This window comes from Mobula hypostoma, chromosome 3, assembly GCF_963921235.1.
Source record: "Mobula hypostoma chromosome 3, sMobHyp1.1, whole genome shotgun sequence".
Taxonomy (NCBI): domain Eukaryota; kingdom Metazoa; phylum Chordata; class Chondrichthyes; order Myliobatiformes; family Myliobatidae; genus Mobula; species Mobula hypostoma.
The window spans coordinates 72507005-72529453 of NC_086099.1; the positions used below are offsets into that span (position 1 = coordinate 72507005).

A 22449-nucleotide genomic window follows, 5' to 3' on the forward strand; every position below is an offset into this window, starting at 1 on the left:
AGGATAGAGAGATGCAAGATGAAGCTTTCATGAAGAGAAATGTCAGGCGGTGCATTTTTATAAGGTTGAAGAAAAAAAACAATAAAGGATGCTGTTCCTAAAGGAATGTAGGAGCAGTAGATATGGGATATGAGTGCACACATCATTCAGAAATGCAGGGCAGATTGAGGAAGAGGTAATCAGGACCAACTCAATTCAGGGCTTTAACATTAGAGCTAAAGTGGGTAAAAACAGGGAAGTCATGTAGAACCTTCAACTCTGTGCTTTGACCTGTTCTGTGATCTATTCTAGTTATCTTATGTGAAGGCAATAGACATGGCCCAAAGGAAATTTACAGTAATGGTGTCTAGAATAAGAGACTGCAGTTACAAGGGTGAGTTGGAGAGACCAGACCTGTTTTCTCGAAGGAAAAGTTAGCCAAGAAGAGATCCAACAGAAGTACGGCGGGTGATTGATAAGTTCGTGGCCTAATGTGGAAGGAGTCAATTTTAGAAAACCTAGCACATTCATTATTCAACATAGTCCCCTCCTACACTTACACACTTAGTCCGGCAGTCGTGGAGCATGCGGCTCTTGGACTTCCAGAAAGTGTCCACAGGTGGGTGATTGATAAGTTCGTGGCCTAAGGTAGAAGAAGATGAGTTATACAGCTGTCATTACATGCACATGCAGGTAAACTCTTTGAGTGAGTATGCAGGAAGTTCAAAGTTAATAGCTCAACTCCTTCTACCTTAGGCCACAAACTTATCAATCACCCCGATGAGTTATTAACTTCAAACTTTCTGCATAATCACTCAAAGAGTTGAACTGCACGTGCATGTAACAAGAGCTGCATACCTCATCTCCTTCTACCTTAGGCCACAAACTTATCAATCACCCCTGCTGTGGACACTTTCTGGAGGTCCAAGATCCGTATGCTCCACGATCGCTGAACTAAGTGTGTAAATGTAGGAGGGGACAATGTTGAAAAATAAATGTGCTAGGTTTTCTAAAATTGACTCTGTCTGCCGTAGGCCACGAACTTATTAAACACCCCTCGTTTGGAGAATGTGTGAGGTCTGGACAGGGTGGAGAGTAGAAGGCAGTTTACATTGGTGGAAGTGGCCAAGTGTCAAAGGTGACAGGTATAAACTGAATTAAAGGAATAAGAGTGACACAAGGAAAAACATGATTTCAAAGGATATGGTTAGATTCTAGAATGCACTGTCTACAGATGCAGTGGTGACAGGTTTTAGTGTGGGACCGGTTTAAAAACTGATGAGGAAAAGTCTGAGGCTACAAAGAAAGAGAAAGGACTGTAATCAGAGAGTTACTCTGGTGGTAGAGCCTTGGCACAGGCACGATGGGCTGAATAGTGTACAGTACTTCTTCACTACAGCCTGCTGCCTGCTCACAAGTTGAGAGCTGAGGCAGAAGTGACAGCAGATGCAACGCATTCATGTTGCAGAATGGGAGAGACTGCAGCAAAGGTCAGATGCTAAAAGCACCAGAATTAGGAATGTGAGAAATATAAAGAAGAATCTTTACAGTAACCCAACCAAGTTAAGATAAAAATCTGAGGTCAGAATTCTGACACTAACAGAGAAGTTCAGCATTAGGCCAACTATATTCATGATTCTCCAACTACTTCTGAGATGGAGAAGAAGGGTCAAGCTGAAGAGAACATAGATCACTCCGAATTGTGATGTTATAAATCCTGCTGAAGCTGTATCTCCAGGCTAATTGATAACAGCTCAGACTATTGTGGCTCTGTGCTTCTCTTATCCTGCCCACTTTTACGACCTTAGAACCCACCTCAGTTGAAAACTTGATGATATAGACCCAAACAAAAGTGAACGTGTGGTAGCATTAGCCTAATTTATGGAGGGCATCAAGAAAAGATATCAGACACCATGAGGACAGCTTGATTAGGAACTAGGAAACTTATTCCAGCAAATAATCTCAATGTAGAGTTAATAGAGATCAATTAAAAAAGCATAAAACTGCAAATTCTGGGAATTTAAAATAAAAATGGTGCTTCACAGAACTTTGATCAAAACCTATCTGGAGATGTTCACATGAAAAAGTTATTGTCCCAGAGGGTTAACCCAGTTTCTTTCTCTTCAGATGCTGCCCTATACTCAGTTGCTAGTTCATCAGCATTCTAGTGCTGGCCACCTACAAAGTGTAAGCAGAGAGATAAGGTGCACTCCACAATTACTAACAATTTTCTTTACAGGGAAAAATACTAAAATAAGTTAGTTTGTGCTTAATTTCCCTGGAAATTTATAACTTGTAAATGTAGAGTGGGCTTTCAAATAAACCTTGAAATTTGTCAGCTATAAATTGTGACGCCCTTAGCATGCCAAGTATTTTCAATACCCCTCTCATTTTCAGTGAGCCTTTAGAAGAGAGAAATGAATACAGCAGGTTCCAATGACATGGAGCAAAGTGTTTCAGAGAAAATAGTGGAAGGTGAAGATAGTCAGAAGGACAACTGTCATCTGTCATGAGGGCTCAATAGGAAACTATAGGTCAGTTATTCTGACCTCAGTGGTGGGGAAGATGTTGGAGTCGATTATTAAGGATGAGATCTTGGCATACTTGGAGACACATGATGAAATAGGCCATAGATGGCATGGCTTCCTCAAGGGAAAATCTTGCCTGACAAATCTATTGGAACGTTTTGAAGAAATAACAAGCAGGTTAGATGAAAGAGAATCGGTTGATCTTGTGTACTTGGATTTTTAGAAGGCCTTTGACAAGGTGCCACACATGAGGCTGCTTAACAAACTACGAGCTCATGGTATTACAGGAAAGATTCTAGCATGGATAAAACAGTGGCGGTTTGGCAGGAGGCAAAGAGTGGGAATAAAGGGTGCCTTTTTTGGCCAGCTGCCGATGACTAGCTGGTCTGTCGGGACTGATTCTTTTTACATTATATGTCAGTGATTTGGATGATGGAATTGATGGCTTTGTTGCAAAGTTTGCAGACAATATGAAGATAGGTGGAGGGGCAGGTAGTTTTGAGGAAGTAGAGAAACTACAGAAGGACAGACAGATTAGGAGAATGGGCAAAGAAATGACAAATGGAATATAGTGTCGGGAAGTGTATGGTCATGCACTTTGTTAGAAGAAATGAAAGGGTTGACTATTAGCATTCATTTCAAGAGGACTAGAGTATAAAAGCAAGAATGTAATGTTGAGACTTTGTAAGCACTGCTGAGCCCTCACTTGGTCTATTGTGAGCAGTTTTGGGCCCTCTATCTTAGAAAGGATGTTCTGAAACTGGAGACGGTTCAAAGGAGGTTCACGCAAATGATTCCAGGATTGAATAGCTTGTCATATGAAGAGTGTTTGATGGCTCTGGGCCTGCATTCATTGGAATTCAGAAGAATGAGGAGTAACCTCATTGAAACCTATCAAATAGTGAAAGTCCTTGATAGATTTGATGTAGAGAGGATTTTTCCTATGGTAGCAGAGTCTAAGACCAGAGGACACAGCCTCCGAATAGAGGGGTGTCCTTTTAGAACGAAGATGAGGAGGAATTTTTTGTAGCCAGATAGTATGAAATTTTTTTTGCCACTGGAAACTCTGGAGGCCAAGCCTTTATGTGTATTTAAGGTAGAGGTTGATAGATTTTTGACTGATCAGAGCATGAAGGGATATGGAGAGAAGACCGAAGATTGGGGCTGAGAGGAAGATTTTGATCAGCCATGATGAAATGATGAAATGGACTCGATGGCCAAATAGCCTAATTCTGCTCCTATAGAGTGACTATAAAGAGTATTCACTCCCTCTTGTAAGTTTTCATGTTTTATTGTTTTACAACATTGAATCACAGTGGATTTAATTTGGATTTTTTGACACTGATCAACAGGAAAAATGAGAGCAGATCTCTACAAAGTGATCTAAATTAATTACAAATATAAATCACAGAATAATTGATTGCATGGAGTTCATCCCCTTCAATCAGTATTTAGTAGATGCCCCTTTGGCAGCAATTACAGTCTTGAGTCTGTGTGGCTAGGTCTCTATCAGCTTTGATCAGTGTCAAAAAAAAAGTCAAGTTAAATTCACTGTGATTCAATGTTGTAAAACGATAAAAGATGAAAACATCTGGTGGGGGTGTGAATACCTTTTATAGGCACTGTATATCCATGCTATCAATTTTTCTTTAAGGCCATGAACCTCGAATTTGTTGCTCAACCTTTTCTGTGGAAGTGGATATAGATATCACATCACTGCATCTCTTCATCAGTTCTGATCCCTCATTAAAAAAAATCCATCATATTGATTGAACACAATTTTGCCTTAGCAAATCCATGTTAGCTTGCTTAATCAATTTTCCTCCTGGTGATTTTTAATCTTATTCCAGATTGTATCGCTGCAAGCTTTTCCATTATTAAGGTTAAAATGTAGACACGAGAGCGTGCAGATGCTGGATATCTTGAGCAACACACACACAAAATGCTGGAGGGTTTCTCAGCCTAAAACAGTGACTGGTTTATTTCCTTTGCTAGATGCAGCTTGACTTGCCTAGTACCTTCAGCATTTTGAGTGTGTGTTACTAAGATTAAAACGATTGTCTGTATTTGCTGGACGTGAACTTGCTCCCTAGTTTGAACACTAAGTAATGCTTTTTTCTCGGCAACAGACCACTGACCCCATCCCTATATCCAAAGAACAGCGAATGATTATAATCAGTTCTGATGATTTCTCTCGTTCTCTCAAAGTTCTAAAATGCATCCTAACAGGAACCTGTCAACTTTTCTAATATCTCCGTGCTGTCAACTTTCAATAAATGTATAGTCACAACTATTTTTTAGTTGAAACATCTGATTCCTTGGAGGGAGCAGACGTAGAATACACACTTAGCATTAAACCGCTGCTTTCAGCGTCTGTGTACAATGTCTAATTTTTGTCCTACTTCTTGAATTAGCTAGAGAACATTTTTGGGATTTTTTTCAACATTGGCAACTAATCTGAAACACTTACTTTGTTCTCTTTGTTTTCAGCAGACCTCTGATTCACCCCAATTCTTGTGGGTATTTGCTGCTAGAAGCTTAATATAAGCAACCTTTCTTGCATTAACTTCCTCTATATATTCTGTCATTGAGTATGATCTGGATTTTATTTTTAACTTGCTCTTTATAGGAATGGAGCTCATCCTTCTTTGAACCACCATTTCCTTAAAAGCAACCCATTATTCAGCCACAGTTTTGCTTGTTGAATAAGAATAATTCAAGAGCAAGCGGAGCGACCATTCTTTTTAGTGTGCAAGAGTGGCTTTGGCTGATCAGGCTTGTAAGTTAGTCACTTGCTCTATGTTCTTATTTGTTCATTCCCTATCTATCAGTGCATAGTGTAGTGAGAGTGGCTCCCCGGGCAGTGTTTTGTACTGTGTGTGGGATGTGGGAAGTGTGGGAGACCTCCAGTCTCTCAGAGAAACACATCTGCACCAGGTGCACCGAGCTGCAGCTCATATGAGAAGGTGTTAAGGAACTGCAACTGCAGTTTGGTGACCTTTGACTCATATGGGAGAATGAGGAAATGATAGACAGGAGCTACAGGGAGATGGTCACCCCTGGCTTGCAGGAGACCGGTGACAGAGTGACTGTCAGGAGAAAGAGGGAAAATGTGAAGTCAGTGCAGAGTACACCTGTGGCCATTCCCCTCAATGTTGTATGTAACTTTCGATACTATTGAGGGGGAACGACCTACTGGGGGGAGCCATAGTGACTGGGTCTCTGGCACGGAGTCTGCTACTGTGGCTCAGAATAGCAGAGAGGTGAGGAGGACTGTGGTGTTGATAGGAGATTCCTTAGTCAGGAACAGAGATGAGGAGATGAGGTTCTGTGGGCGTGATAGAGACAGCTGGATGGCATGTTGCCTCCCTGGTGCCAGGATCAGGAATGTCTTGGATCATGTCCATGGCATTCTCAAGGGCGAGGGTGAGCAGCCAGCAGTCCTGGTGCATATTAGCACCAATGACATAGGTAGACAAGGTGTGGAAGTTAGGTGAAAGTTGAGAAACAGGACCTCCAAGGTAGTAACCTCTGGATTGCTGCCTATGCCACGTACAATGTGAGGGTAAGAGTAGGATGATGTGGCAGGTGTATGTATGGTTGAGGAACTGGTGTTCGGGGGGCAGGAGCTCAGGTTTATGGATCATTAGGATCTTTTCTGGTGAAGGTATGTCCTGTACAAAAGGGACTGATTGCACCTGAACCTGAGGGGATCCAATATTCTTCTGGACAGGTTGGCTGGAGTTGTTCCGGTGGGTTTAAACTTATTTGGCAGGGTGATGGCAACTGGAGTGATAGTGCTGAAGATGAGGTAGTTGGTTTAGCAAGGAGAGGCTGATGATAAGGCAAAATTGCAGTCAACAGGATGAGTTGCAATGTAAAAGGTGGACAAAATTTAAAGAGTTGAATACAGGACTAAAGGTGTTGTATTTGAATGCATGCAGTATATGGAATAAAGTCTCTGAATTTGTTGCACAGTTACAGATTAGCAAGAATGATGTTGTGGGCATCATGGAATCATGGTTGAAAGAGGATAATAGCTGGGAGCTTAACGTCCAAGGATGCATATTGTATCGAAAGGACAGACAAGAAGTTAGAGAGCGTGGCGTGGTTCTGCTGGTAAAAGAAAATGAAATGGAATTATTATGAAGAGCTGACATAGGGTTGGAAGGTGTTGTGTCATTGTGGATGGAGTTAAGGAACTGCAAGGGTAAAAAGAACCTGATGGGAGTTATATACAGGCCCCCAAGCAGTAGTAAGGATGTGGTCTACAAGTTACAATGGGAGATAGAAAATGCATGCCACAAGGGCAATATTACAATAGTCATGGGTATTTTAGTATTCAGGTAGATTGGGAAAATCAGGTTGGTGCGGGATTCCAAGAAAGGGAATTTCCAGAATGCCTACAAGATGACTTTACAGAGTAGCTCATGGTTGAGCTCACTAGGGAATCAGCTATTCTGGATTGGGAGTTGTGCAATGAAGTGGAATTAATTAGCTAGCTTAAGGTAAAAAAAACCTTAGGGGTAAATAATCATAATGTAATCGAATTCACTGTGAAATTTGAGAAGGAGAAGCTAAAGTCAGATGTATCAGTATTACAGTGGAGTAAAGGAAATTACAGAGGCATGAGAGAGGAGTTGGCTAGTATTGATTGGAAAATAACACTGGCAGGGATGATGGCAGAGCAGCAATGACTGGAATTTCTGGAAGCAATTCAGAAGGCACAGGATATATACATCCCAAAGAGGAAGAGTTATTCTAAAGACAAAATGACACAATCATGGCTAGCAAGGGAAGTCAAAGCGAACATAAAAGCCAAATAGAGCAAAAATTAGTGGTAAATTAGGGGATTGGGAAAATTTTAAAGACTAACAGAAGGCGACTGAAAAAGTCACTTAAAGGTAAAGATTGAATATGAAAGCAAGCTGCCCAATAATATTAAAGAGGATACCAAAAGTTTTTTCAGATACATAAAGTGTAAAAGAGAGGCGAGAGTGGATATCAGACCACTGGAAAATGATGCTGGAGAGGTAGTAATGGGGGACAAGGAAATGGAGGATGAACTGAATCAGTATTTTGCATCAGTCTTCACTGTGGAATGCACTAGCAGTATGGTGGAAGTTCCAGGTGTCATGAAGTGTGTGAAGTTACCATTACTAGAGAGAAGGTTCTTGGGAAACTGGAAGGTCTGAAGGTAGATAAGTCACCTGGACCAGATGGTGTACACCCCAGGATTTTGAAAGAGATAGCTTAAGAGATTGTGAGGGCATTAATAATGATCTTTCATGAATCACTAGATTCTAAAATGGTTTAAGGAGACTGGAAAATTGCAATTGTCACTCCACTCTTCAATATGGGAGAGAGTCAGAAGAAAGGAAATTATAGGCCCCTTAGTTTGATCTTGGTGATTGGGGATACGTTGGAGTCAATTGTTAAGTATATGGTTTCGGGGTACTTGGAGGCACATGATAAAATAGGTCGTAGTCAGCATGGTTTTCTCAAGGGAAAATCTTGCCTGACAAATCTGCTGGAATTCTTTGAAGAAATAACAGGCAGGATAGGCAAAGGGGAATCGTTCGATGTTATGCACTTGGATTTTCAGATGGCCTTTGCAGGTGCCACACATGAGGCTGTTTAACAAGCTACAAGCCGATGGTATTACAGCAAAGATTCTGACCAGGATAAAGCAGAGGCAGACTGGCAGGAGGCAACTAGTGGGAATAACTGGAGCCTTTTCTGGTTGGCTGCTTGTGACTAGTGGTGTTCCACAGGGACTGTGTTGAGACCGATACTTTTTACAATATATGTCAATGGTTTGGATGAAGGAATTGATGGCTTTGTTGTAAAGTTTGCAGGCGAAACAAAGGTAGGTTGAGGGGCACGTAGTTTAGAGGATAGAAACATAGAAACATAGAAACATAGAAAATAGGTGCAGGAGTAGGCCATTCGGCCCTTCGAGCCTGCACCGCCATTTATTATGATCATGGCTGATCATCCAACTCAGAACCCAGCCTTCCCTCCATACCCCCTGACCCCTGTAGCCACAAGGGCCATATCTAACTTCCTTTTAAACATAGCTAATGAACTGGCCTCAACAGTTTGCTGTGGCAGAGAATTCCACAGATTCACCACTCTCTGTGTGAAGAAGTTTTTCCTAACCTCGGTCCTAAAAGGCTTCCCCTCTATCCTCAAACTGTGACCCCTCGTTCTAGACCTCCCCAACATCGGGAACAATCTTCCCGCATCTAGCCTGTCCAATCCCTTTAGGATCTTATACGTTTCAATCAGATCCCCCCTCAATCTTCTAAATTCCAACGAGTACAAGCCCAGTTCATCCAGTCTTTCTTCATATGAAAGACCTGCCATCCCAGGAATCAATCTGGTGAACCTTCTTTGTACTCCCTCTATGGCAAAGATGTCTTTCCTCAGATTAGGGGACCAAAACTGCACACAATACTCCAGGTGTGGTCTCACCAAGGCCTTGTACAACTGCAGTAGTACCTCCCTGCTCCTGTACTCGAATCCTCTCGCTATAAATGCCAGCATACCATTCGCCTTTTTCACCGCCTGCTGTACCTGCATGCCCACTTTCAATGACTGGTGTATAATGACACCCAGGTCTCGTTGCACCTCCCCTTTTCCTAATCGGCCACCATTCAGATAATAATCTGTTTTCCTATTTTTGCCACCAAAGTGGATAACTTCACATTTATCCACATTAAATTGCATCTGCCATGAGTTTGCCCACTCACCCAACCTATCCAAGTCACCCTGCATCCTCTTAGCATCCTCCTCACTGCTAACACTGCCACCCAGCTTCGTGTCATCCGCAAACTTGGAGATGCTGCATTTAATTCCCTCATCCAAGTCATTAATATATATTGTAAACAACTGGGGTCCCAGCACTGAGCCTTGCGGTACCCCACTAGTCACCGCCTGCCATTCTGAAAAGGTCCCGTTTATTCCCACTCTTTGCTTCCTGTCTGCTAACCAATTCTCCACCCACACCAATACCTTACCCCCAATACCGTGTGCTTTAAGTTTGCACACTAATCTCCTGTGTGGGACCTTGTCAAAAGCCTTTTGAAAATCCAAATATACCACATCCACTGGTTCTCCCCTATCCACTCTACTAGTTACATCCTCAAAAAATTCTATGAGATTCGTCAGACATGATTTTCCTTTCACAAATCCATGCTGACTTTGTCCGATCATTTCACTGCTTTCCAAATGTGCTGTTATCACATCCTTGATAACTGACTCCAGCAGTTTCCCCACCACCGACGTTAGGCTAACCGGCCTATAATTCCCCGGTTTCTCTCTCCCTCCTTTTTTAAAAAGTGGGGTTACATTAGCCACCCTCCAATCCTCAGGAACTAGTCCAGAATCTAACGAGGTTTGAAAAATTATCACTAATGCATCCACTATTTCTTGGGCCACTTCCTTAAGCACTCTGGGATGCAGACCATCTGGCCCTGGGGATTTATCTGCCTTCAATCCCTTCAATTTACCTAACACCACTTCCCTACTAACATGTATTTCGCTCAGTTCCTCCATCTCACTGGACCCTCTGTCCCTTACTATTTCTGGAAGATTATTTATGTCCTCCTTAGTGAAGACAGAACCAAAGTAATTATTCAATTGGTCTGCCATGTCCTTGCTCCCCATAATCAATTCACCTGTTTCTGTTTGCAGGGGACCTACATTTGTCTTTATCAGTCTTTTCCTTTTTACATATTTACATAGGATATAGGGAGGCTACAGAAGGACTTGCACAGATTAGGAGAATAGGCAAAGGACTAGCAGATGGAGTACAGTGTTGGGAAGTATATGGTCATGCACTTTGGTAGAAGAAATGAAAGGGTGAACTACTTTCTAAATGAAGAGAAATTGCAAAAATCTGAGTCGCAAAGGGATTCTGGAGTCCTTGTGCAGGATTCCCGAAAGGTTAATTTACAGGTTGAGTCTGATGAGGAAGGCAAATCCAATGTTAACGTTCATCCAAGAGGACTAGAATATAAAATCAAAGATGTAATGACAATAACTTATAAAGCACTGCTGAGGCCTCACTTGGAGTATTGTGTGCCATTTTGGGCCCCTTATCTTAGAAAGAATGTGCTGAAACTTGAGAGGATTCAAAGGAGTTCACAAAAATTATCTTAAACAGCTTTTCCTATGAAGAGCATTTGATGGCTCTGGGCCAGTATTCACTGAAATTTAGAAGAATGAGGGGGGACCTTATTGAACCTATCGAAAGGTGAAAGGCCTTGATAGAGTAGGTGTAGAATGAATGTTTCTTATCGTAGGAGATTCTAAGACCAGAGGACACAGCTCAGAAGAGAGGACAGTCCTTTTAGAATGGAGATGAGGAGGAATTTCTTCAGCCAGGGAGTGGTTAATATCTAAAAATTGCTGGTGAACGCAGCAGGCCAGGCAGCGTCTATAGGAAGAGGGACAGTCGACGTTTCGGGCCTTTGACCCTGTGTCCTGACGAAGGGTCTCGACCTGAAACGTCGACTGTCCCTCTTCCTATAGATGCTGCCTGGCCTGCTGCGTTCACCAGCAACTTTTATGTGCGTTGCTTGAAATTCCAGCATCTGCAGATTTCCTCATGTTTGAGTGGTTAATATCTGGTAGTTTTTGTCACAGGCAGCTGTGGAGGCCAAGTCTTTATGTATAATTAAGGCAGAGGTTGATCAATTCTTGATTGATCAGGGCATGAAGGGATTCGGGGGGGGGGTGGGGGGAAGTAAGGATATTGGGGCTGAGAGGAAAATTGGATCAGCTATGATGAAATGGCAGAGCAGATTCGATGGGCCAAATGGCCTAATCCTGCTTCTACATCTTATAGTCTTATGATCTTGATAACCTTTGGTTTCAATTTATCAGGCCCAACTATCTCGTATCCCATTGAAATTGGCACTCCTCAATAATTATACTTATGTTGGATTGTGTCTTCTTGGGTTTTTATAGTTGATCGGATTTCCAGTATCTGCATATTTTCTCATTTGCCACTCAAGAATCTGAAGCAAGAAGTATAGAGCAGAATCTGTAGAGGGGAGACTGGTTTCTGTGATGTACTGAATCTACAACACTCTGCAGTTCCTTGTGGTCACGTTCAGAGCAGATGCCATGTCAAGCCGTTTTGCATCCAGACAGAATGCTTTCTATGGTATATTGATAAAAATTGGTAAGGGTAGGCAGGGACATGCCGAATTTCTTTAGCCTCTTGGGAAGTCGATGTGTTGGTCAGCTTTCTTGGCCATTACATCGACCTGGTTAGACTAGGACTTGGAATCTGAAGCTCTCAATCCTTTCAACTTCAACACCACTGATGTAGACACCTGCACCACCCCCTTTTCTGAAGTCAATTGCCAGCTTTTGTGTTTGTTGACACTGAGTGAAAGGTTGTTGTCGTGGTACCAGGCCTCTAAGCTCTCCACTTCCTTCCTACACTTTGACTCATAATTTTTTGAGATGCAACCCGTTACAGTGGTGTCATTTGGAAACGTGTTAATGGAGTTAAAGCAGAATCTGCCCACACAGTCATGAGTGTACACGGAGTAGAGTAGGAGGCTGAGGATGCAACCTTCTGGAGCACCAATGTCAAGAATAGTTATCGTGATAGGGTTGCTGCCTATCATTACTGAATGTGGTCTCTTGGTTAGAGTGCCAAGGGGGCGTTAACGTCCAGGGACTTGAGTTTGGTGAAGTGTTTGCTTGGAATGAAAAAATTAAAGGCAGAATGTAGTCAACAGGGGAACGAGCTGGGCCCCATGCTTTCTGCAGGGTTACCCTCCATAGGACTGATCTTGCGTCTATGATGGTGACTGACGATCCAGGTGCACTGGAGATTGTCAGGGTGGTAACATACCCATTCCCTTCTGTTCAAAACATACGTAGAAAGCATGAAGCTCATCGGGAAGGTATATGCTGTTGTTGCTGTTGCTGCCTAACTTCATTTTGTAACCCATTATATATGTAAGCTCTGCCACAGCTGACGGCGGGACTGAGAGTTGATTTTGAACTGTCTCTTAGAATCTCTGATAGCTTTACAGAGGTCATGTCTTAAGTTCTCATAAAGGTCAGAGTCACCTGATTTGAATGCTGCAGACTGAGACTTCAGAAGAGAGTAGATATCCTGGTTTGTCTATGCTTTTTGGTTTGGAAACAGCCGGATTATCCTTTTCGGTATACAGTCCTTAACGCACTTACTGATAAAGTCTCTGATGATAATGCATTGTTCATCTAGGCTGGCAGCTGAGTCTTTGTATGTGGACCAGTCAAAATGACTCAAAGCAGTCACATAAAATCTCATCTGTTTTCTCAGACCTTACATTCTCAGATCATATGTCTTTCTGTTCTGAAGTCTCCCATTTCAGCTTGTGTTTGTGTGCAGGGAGTTGGAACACAACCTCATGGTCTGATTTTCCACAGCGAAGTTGAGCGATGGCTTGGTAGCCATCTTTGGGTGTATAGCAGTGGTTGAGGGTCTCTGGGTCCCTTGTGGGACAAGAGGTATGCTGGTAGTATTGTGGTAATACATTCCTAAAGTCTCTGGCAGTGATGGAAAGAGCCACTGGGTATCCTGTTTCAAGGGTGTTGACCACAGACTTACCAACTACTCTTGTCAACAATCTTTGACATTGTCCCATAGATTCAATTACTTTAGCAATCACAGCTAATTTTTATTTGGAGAGCGTAGCAGAGAAATTCTGTTTCTATTTCTCTCTATGTGGACATGATGATTCTGATTTCCCCCATTTATTTAAATATCTCATTTAAGGATCGCATTATCTGGCTCTAGATTGTCCTTTCAATGATTATTTTTGTATCAGTTCCGTTGAATTGTTCTCAAACCCTTTGACTGGATTATCTCCCAATCCCCTCTATCCTGGGGAATTCAAGCCATTAGTTTTGGCTTTTCAAATTAACCATCTAGTCACTAATATAATTCTGGTGGACCTGCTCAGTTCTCTGTCCTTCCTGAGATGTGACAATCAAAACTGAATCAAATACTCCTGATGCACTTTGATCACATGTGATCATACTAGTGAGAGATAATGGGCACCCTGAAAGACATGTGAACGGCATTATTTGAAATACAATTTTGCTTCATTTCTAACCTTCTTAGAAAATACTGGCATCCCAGTTACTTGGCAAGGTGCCACAGAATCTGTACTCTCTTGTTAGAGTTTCTGTTGGCAGAAATTTGTCTGGAAAGAATTCAGTTTATTTCTACAATTTTTCTTCCCCCAAGGCAACTTCTTCCTGTGCTTTCAAGTATGTTGGTATTTTGCCATGGTTCCACAAGTGGTGGGTAACCATGTGTAACCTTAGGCAATCCTTATTGTATGTGATTCTTGATGGATACTTTCTAATCAAGAAGTGAATTATGTTCAGCGTTGGTTGTGAGTTGTATTTTCTTATGTTTTCTTCTGTTGTAGCAAGAGGCCATTCAGCCTCTTATGCTGGTTTTTGGAGTTATTCCATCAGTCCTGTAACATACTCTCTCCATCATGTCCATCAGATCTCCGAAATTCTCCCATTACGCGTCTCTGCTAAAGACAATTTGCGGAAGCCAATTAACCAGCCAACATGCATTTGGGATGTGAAAACAAACTGTAGGAGCCGAAGGAAACCTATCCACTAGAGGTCAGGGTCTCTGGAATTGTGGGGTAGTAGCACTAAATAGACGGAAGGGACCAACAATTGCTTCAAAATTTATATTGGAATCAAATGGCGGTGGTAAAAATTGATGATAATATAAGCAGTTGGACTAAAATTCAAAGAGGAGTTAGACAGGGATGTGTTGCCTCCCCGAATTATTTAATATCTATAGTGAAATGATACTCAGAGAAATAGAAGACCTAGATGGGATAAAAATTGGAGGTGTTAACATCAACAATATAAGATATGCAGACGATACCACCCTAACAGCAAGTGCTGCAGAAGACCTACAAATCCTCCTACACAAAGTAGTACAAACAAGTGCAGATTTTGGTCTAACCATCAACTGTAAAAAAAAAACGAAATGTATGGTAATATCAAAACAGCAGGATACTCCCAACTGCCAATTGTACATCGGTAACCAAGAGATTGAACAAAAGACCAGCTTTTAATTACCTTGGTAGTTTTATATCACAAGATGCTATTTCTACGCTACTTGGGATTTTCCCCGCTCCCCTCCTCTCCCAAAGTGCTTTGGTTGACTTGCGTCCTGCTCCTCTGTGCTTATCTGAACAACCTGACTCTTAGTGCCCTCACCTGAAGGCAAGGCTGGGGGAAGAACTTCACCTCTAGTCAAAACAAGGACCCTTTTCTAACATACTGAGGGCTGATTACAAACCCTTGAAGTTGCTGAAAATTAGCCTATAACCATTACAAACATTTATGTTAATATTAAACTAACAAAAAACTGCAGATTCTGCAAATCTGAAAAAACAGAAAATGTTGGAAACCTTCTGCAGGTCTACTGCCTGACCTGCTGAGTGTTTCCAACAGATTAGCTAAGTTATATATTGAAAATGTGAAGCTTACTGTAATGTGTTGTAGTTGGTAATTTGTGGTTTATGTGATGCAGTGTTAATTTTTTCTATTTTGACTTGTAGTGCTCCATATTCCTCTTTCTGGATTCCAACATCGTTTCCAAGCTGTTTCATATGTCTATTTTCTACATTCATTTGCTTTGTGTTCAACCAACAAGTCTGGAATTAAAATATGTCTTTATCATAGTGACCACAAAATTATAGTATTGTGGTTAGAAGCCCATCTGGTTCACAAATGGTCTAGGGGAAAAAAGTGTTTACCTTGTCTGGCCAATCATGGAACTCATGACCCATCATGAAGTTTGCTCCTAACTATGTTCTCATTTTGGTGGCAATTCAGTGATGGACAATAAGTGGCCTATGACATCCACGGTTTGTGATCTAATAAAGATATAGCATAGAGAGGCTTAAAGTGAGCAGTCAGTTATTTGTCTATTTGTATAACATGATATCAGTTGTGTTGAAATCCAGTAGTTTTACTTGAGGAACTTCAAAGGAGACTGAATGGAACTGTATGAAGTTTAAGTGTATTTTCTCAAAGGCTTCAAGGAATCCCTTTGCATACCCTTGTACTTGAAGTTGGCAAAAAACTTAAAACTAGCAATCACTGTAATAGACACACATCTGCTATCTCTCATGGAAAGAATATTGAAGTTAAGTTGTTGTGTTCTCAATTAAAACTTTGTGTGCAGTATGAAACCTTGCATTATATTCTTATTTCAAATTGTTTACTATTGAGAGATTTCCTTGCATTCTAGACCACACTGAGGACTTCCCTGTTATGTTATTTTCAGCCTATTTGTAGCACAGCACAGGAGAAGCCTCTCCAGTCGTGATGTTTGTGCTAACTCTGAAGCAAATCCAAACTATTCCCATGACTTTCTGATGGAAACAATGCAAGTTTGCCCAACCTGTCCCTAAAGCTAACAGTCTTTAATTCAGCAACACACATAAAAGTTGCTGGTGAAAGCAGCAGGCCAGGCAGTATCTCTAGGAAGAGGTACAGTCGACGTTTCGGGCCGAGACCCTTTGTCAGGACTAACTGAAAGAAGCGCTAATGAGAGATTTGAAAGTGGGAGGGGGAGGGGGAGATCCAAAATGATAGGAGAAGACAGGAGGGGGAGGGATGGAGCCAAGAGCTGGACAGTTGATTGGCAAAAGGGATATGAGAGGATCATGGGATGGGAGGCCGAGGGAGAAAGAAAGGGGGCCCAGAGGATGGGCAAGGAGTATAGTGAGAGGGACAGAGGGAGAAAAAGGAGAGAGAGAGAAAGAATATATATCTATATATAATAAATAAGTAAATAACGGATGGGGTACGAGGGGGAGGTGGGGCATTAATGGAAGTTAGAGAAGTCAATGTTCATGCCATCAGGTTGGAGGCTACCCAGACAGAATATAAGGTGTTATTCCTCCAACCTGAGTGTGGCTTCATCTTGACAGTAGAGGAGGCCGTGGATAGACATATCAGAATGGGAATGGGACATGGAATTAAAATGTGTGGCCACTGGGAGATCCTGCTTTCTCTGGCGGACAGAGCGTAGGTGTTCAGCGAAACGGTCTCCCAGTCTGCGTCAGGTCTCGCCAATATATAGAAGGCCGCATCGGGAGCACTGGACGCAGTATATCACCCCAGCCGACTCACAAGTGAAGTGTCACCTCACCTGGAAGGACTGTCTGGGGCCCTGATGGTGGTAAGGGAGGAAGTGTAAGGGCATGTGTAGCACTTGCTCCACTTACAAGTATAAGTGCCGGGAGGGATGGGGGTACGAATGGACAAGGGAGTCGTGTAGGGAGCGATCCCTGCGGAAAGCGGGGGGGGGGGAGGGAAAGATGTGCTTAGTGGTGGGATCCCGTTGGAGGTGGCGGAAGTTACGGAGAATTATATGTTGGACCCGGAGGCTGGTGGGATGGTAGGTGAGGACAAAGGGAACCGTATTCCTAGTGGGGTGGCAGGAGGATAGGGTGAGGGCAGATGTGCGTGAAATGGGAGAGATACGTTTGAGAGCAGAGTTGATGGTGGAGGAAGGGAAGCCCCTTTCTTTAAAAAAGGAGGATATCTCTTTCGTCCCGGAATGAAAAGCCTCATCTTGAGAGCAGATGCGGTGGAGACGGAGGAATTGCGAGAAGGGGATGGCATTTTTGCAAGAGATGGTGAGAAGAGGAATAGTCCAAATAGCTGTGAGAGTCCGTAGGCTTATAGTAGACATCAGTTGATAAGCTGTCTCCAGAGATGGAGACAGAAAGACCTAGAAAGGGGAGGGTGGTGTCGGAAATGGACCAGGTAAACTTGAGGGCAGGGTGAAAGTTGGAGGCAAAGTTAATGAAGTCAACGAGCTCAGCATGCATGCAGGAAGCAGCACCAATGCAGTCGTCGATGTAGCAAAGGAAAAGTGGGGGACAGATACCAGAATAGGTTTGGAACATGGATTGTTCCACAAAGCCAACAAAAAGGCAGGTGTAGCTGGGTCCCATATGGGTGCCTAATCCAGCTAACATCCTGGTGAGCTCCTGCTGCCCCTCTCCAAAACCTCCACATCTTTCCTGTAATATGGCAGCAAGAACAACAGTACACACTGTGCTCCAAATGTGGCTTAGCCTAAGTTTTACATAGTTGCAACGTGACTATCCCTAAAATACATTCTCTACCATTTGAGAGTAAATCCTATCCCTAACGATTTCTCCAAAAAATTTCCTGATGTATCTCTCAGCGGACTATAATATCCTCGGGAACCTTGTTCTTCTGAGACAGAAGAACAACATTGGTTTAGCAAGAGATTTACAATTGCTTTGTCTCAGCAAGGTCTGAGCATATGGTAAAGCTGTCTGGGATAGATGGACTTTTCAATATGCAAGGTATTTAAATAAATTCATATAAGCATTACCTAGGTGATGATTTACCAAGATATTAGTGACTAATTTACCAAGTATTAGTACCATCATCACATTTATGACACTGAAGGAGATAAATGAAGGTTGTGTCCATGTCAATGCAAATATGAATGTACTGTCCTGTCCCTCTTTACTGCACTTGTTCCATCAGAGTATAGCACATTTAGAAATCTATTAAGCTACCACATCAGTTTCATGGAGGTCTTTGCTGCCACAATCCTATCAGCCAATGAGTTCCAGAATACTGTCACTCAGTGGGGGAAAAAAAAAACTTTCTTCAACTTCCCCTTTCAACAATTCACTTAAATTATTTCCCCTCATTATTGTCTATTCAACAATTGCATTTGACATACTCAATCCATGTATTGACAGAATCTAGACCAACATCTGGGACGTTGTTTTGGTGCAGAATGGGAGGAGCTGCACAATGTTTTCTTACAACAGAGATATTAAACCCTTATTTCTTTTTGAGGGGGATTGTTCTCAATGTAAGCTAACTGCCAATTTTGTTAACAGTAGTCACACTTTAAAAATGACTGTAGGTTCCCAGAGGTGTGACCATTTCTATGTAATTTTTTATAATTTAATATTGGAGTAGCTGCATATAATAAAAAGTGCAACCAACTTGGAGATTAAAGAATACAATTATGATGCCTGGTTTTAGAATTCTGCTCTAATTGATTTATTTTAATAATCAGAGCTTCTATGTGAGAAGTAGGTGTGTTTTTGTGTAGAGATTTTATCGCAAGTTATACATTGAAAAGCTCTTGCTCTCACAGTTATCTTTTTATCTCTCCTATTGTCTCCATCTGCAGTTCCCTACTGAAAAGGAGAAACCTCAACCTTTCACACTTCCCTAGTTGTGACAGTCCTCAAAATCCATTGTTGGCTGATGCATTCAGTGAGTAAACATTTTGACTTGACTTTGGTAGATGTATGCTTAACAGGCTTTCCAGTTCACTTTAGATATTTCCGCATATAAATAATGATTTTGCTGTCTTTTGATTTTCTTGTTGTTCTGATGGATATAATTATGTTTGGAATTATATTATGAGTAGAGGCATCCTTTTTCATCTCCAACCTCACTTGTGCCAACTAGTGTCGCGATGTGTCATCTTCTGCATCAGCAAGGCCAAAGACAACAGATTTGCAGAGCACCCACTCAGCAATGATCATCCCAGGACACACACAAAATGCTGGAGGAGCTCAGCAGGCCAGGCAGCTTCTGTGGAAAAGACTATGGTCAAAGATTTGGGCCAAAACCCTTCAGAAGTACTGGAGGGGGGAAAAAGATGAGGAGAAGACTTAAAAGGTGGGGGGAGGGGAGGGAGAAACACGAGGTGATAAGTGAAACTGGGAGGGGGAGGGGTGAAGTTAAGACCTGGTAAGTTGATTGGTGAAACAGATACAGGGCTGGTGAAAGGGGGAATCTAATAGAAGGGGGCAGAAGGTCGTGGAAGAAAGAATAGTGGGGAGGAGCACCAGAGATGGGCAGGCAAGGAGATAAGGTGAGAGAGGGAAAAGGGGATGGGGAATGGTCAAGCGGGGGTGGGGGGGGGGTTGCTATTACCAGAAGTTTGAGAAATCAATGTGCATGCCATCAGGTTGGACGCTACCCAGACAGAATAAAAGGTGTTGTTTCTCCAACTTGAGTGTGGCTTCATCGCAGCAGTAGAGGAGGCCATGAATAGACCTAGATAGACTCATTACATGTCTAATTGGAACCAGCTTCACAACCCAGGGTTTCCTAAATATTGATGTTAAATTAACAATCTGACTAGGGAAGATTAAGTTTGTTTGAGAGGTTGCAGGTTTAAAATTGAGATGGAATGCATTTTAAAAATGTGAATCCTTTTAAATGCTGTATGACCATCATTGGAAAAAATAATTAGTCTTCAGAGTTATTGTCCTTAAATTCATTTTTCTAAGTTCACCAAAATTTAACAGTATTTTAAGACCTTCATTTTTAGTGCAATTTGTGGCTACTTTTTGACTTAATTTCTGTTGTGTAGTGCATTTGTGATTTCCCGTTTGCACTTAAATTGACGTCTCTCCTTGTTGGAGCAATGTTTCATCCAGTTTATCTTTTGCGTATGCAAAGTTGTGAATAAATCAGAAGTGCCTTGGCATTAGCCTAAAGGGAAAAAATGTGATATTAAAATGCAGGAATTGGAAAATATATTAATTCATGGTTGATTTTAGGGAAAAGCATTATGGAAAGTTGGTTCCAACTTGTGTTCTCTTTCTGACTTGAAGAACACTGTCTATTATCAGCCCACGTAGATAGCCACTGCTTACCTATTTTTTTCATTTAACTCCTTGGTGGAGTGATGAACCTACTTCTATTTAAATTCAAGCATGCTCACTGAGGGATTGGGAGTTTTGGATCTCATTGAAACCTTTCAAATGTTGAAAGGCCTAGACAGAGTGGATGTTTTAAGGATGTTTCCCATGGTGGGAGAGTCTAGGACAAGAGGGCACAGCATCAGGATAGAGGAGCGCCCTTTCAAATCAGAGATGTGGAGAAATTTCTTTAGCGAAAGGGTGGTGAATTTGTGGAATTTGTTGCCACGTACAGCTGTGGAGGCCAGGTTGTTGGGTGTGTTTAAGGTAGAGATTGATAGGTTCTTGATTGTACAGGCATCAAAGGTTACGGGGAGAAGACCAGGAGCTGGGGTTGCAGAGAAGATAGAAAAAAGAATCAGTTATGATTGAATGGTGGAGCAGACATGATGGGCCAGATGGCCTAATTCTGCTCCTATGCCTTATGGTCTTTTACAGGTGGGTGCTGCATTCCTCTTTATAAAGATGTAGGGCAGCGACGAATCTTAACAGTATTTCCATTTCTGCTTACTCTCCAAAGCTTCTGTGGACATTAGTTGAGAAAGAGATTGCTCTTGCCTATGATACCCAACCATGTGTCTGTCAACTTCCCAATCTCCCATTAAACTTCTAGGGTCTTGTGCCATTCAGTTGGCCAAAACGGATATCTGATTCATCAGTGAAAAAGAAGTGGAAAATGACCCGTATTTATAGTTTCGATAGTTATCTATGTGATCTTCAGTTTTGCTATTGGCTGCTGATTTGTTATACATAATATATGCTGTACATATAATATTGGGTTTATTCCTTTTCCTTTTCTAAGGAGCTGATGGAGACAAGCACTCTCCTATTGTCCCATATGGTGAAACATTTCTATACCACAATTCTGAAAGTTACCAGGTGAGTCAGCTAAAAAATGCTCCATGGCTAGTTATCTTTTGAAGGAAGGCTAATTAGCTAACTGACTGAGTCTGCAGACCTACCAGTTTCCCTGTGCAGTATAGTCATTACTAATTTTACATTCTGTCAGGAGAAATATGTGAAGAAATTTCACATTAATGCTTATTTGCTGGCAATCACCATCAATGTATTTCTATCTGTAATACAACACAGAAAAACTGGTAATGTGTATTGTTGTTGCATATAATAGAATCTCCCAAGGTTCCTGGAATTGATAAGAAGTGATTTTGATAGGTCTGTTAGACCTTGTACCTGATGATTGCCAAGCATTTTTGTAAACAATAAAGGGGAATTGAATGAAACTAACAAGGCTTAATCTAGAGAGATCTTGAATTCATCAAAATTAAATGAGGAAATTCTGCTTTAATCTTTTGTATATCTCAAATATTGCACCAGGGACTAGAATCTTTGTCAGTTACGGATTTGTTGCTGTTGCTTTGACAATTTAGTTTAATGTTAGTACTCTGTAGCATGCATCACATTACAGCAGCTGTACATGACTGGGTACACTGTATTTAGTTGGATGTTTCGGAAGCCCCCTGATTCACCAGCCATGATTCTCACCTGTCCTCACTTGCTTTTTCCATGTGACCAAGGCTGGATTAATTGGTGCCCCAGACAGGGAATAAATTTTGAAATACAACATCAGAGTATACGGACAGTCTTTAGCAGTTCACTGCCTGTTAAAGAGTTTTATCTTCATCATTTTAAAATGTCTTTGATAAAAACTTTTATAATGAAAAAGTCAAATAGACGTCAGTTTTCAGGTGGGTATAGATAAGGATAAGAATGGACTTTGGCAAGAAAGTGCTGCATCGGGGAAAGATTAATTACAACAGTATTTGTCAGGAGCTGGGGAGAGTAGATTGAGAGTTGCTATTGGATAACCCCATATCTGAGATATAGGAGTTGTTTAATAGTCTGCTGGTCAGAATTCAGGGCCAACATATTCTTGTGAGGAAGAAAGACAAGCATGGCAAGGTTCAGGAACTGTGGATGAGAGTGGTGGATATATGGAATGCTCTGCCCCAGAACACAGTGGAGGCCAAGTCTCTGGATGCTTTCAAGAAAGAGTTAGATAGAGCTCTTAAAGATAGCAGAATTAAAGGTTATGGCGATAAGGCAGGAACTGGATACTGATTGTGGATGATCAGCCATGATCACAGTGAATGGCGGTGCTGGCTCGAAGGGCCGAATGGCCTACTCCTGCACCTATT

General features: G+C 41.8%; 1 protein-coding gene across 3 annotated transcripts in view; it reads left to right on the forward strand.

Moving 5' to 3' along the window:
- Window positions 1-22449, forward strand: part of arap2 (ArfGAP with RhoGAP domain, ankyrin repeat and PH domain 2) — a 396901-nt gene that overhangs the window by 82951 nt on the left and 291501 nt on the right. For all 3 annotated transcript variants that reach the window (XM_063043320.1, XM_063043318.1, XM_063043319.1), the window contains 2 exons: window positions 18766-18851; window positions 21096-21172. In XM_063043320.1, the coding sequence (XP_062899390.1) occupies window positions 18766-18851; window positions 21096-21172 (163 nt within the window). The remainder of the gene's footprint in view (window positions 1-18765; window positions 18852-21095; window positions 21173-22449) is intronic.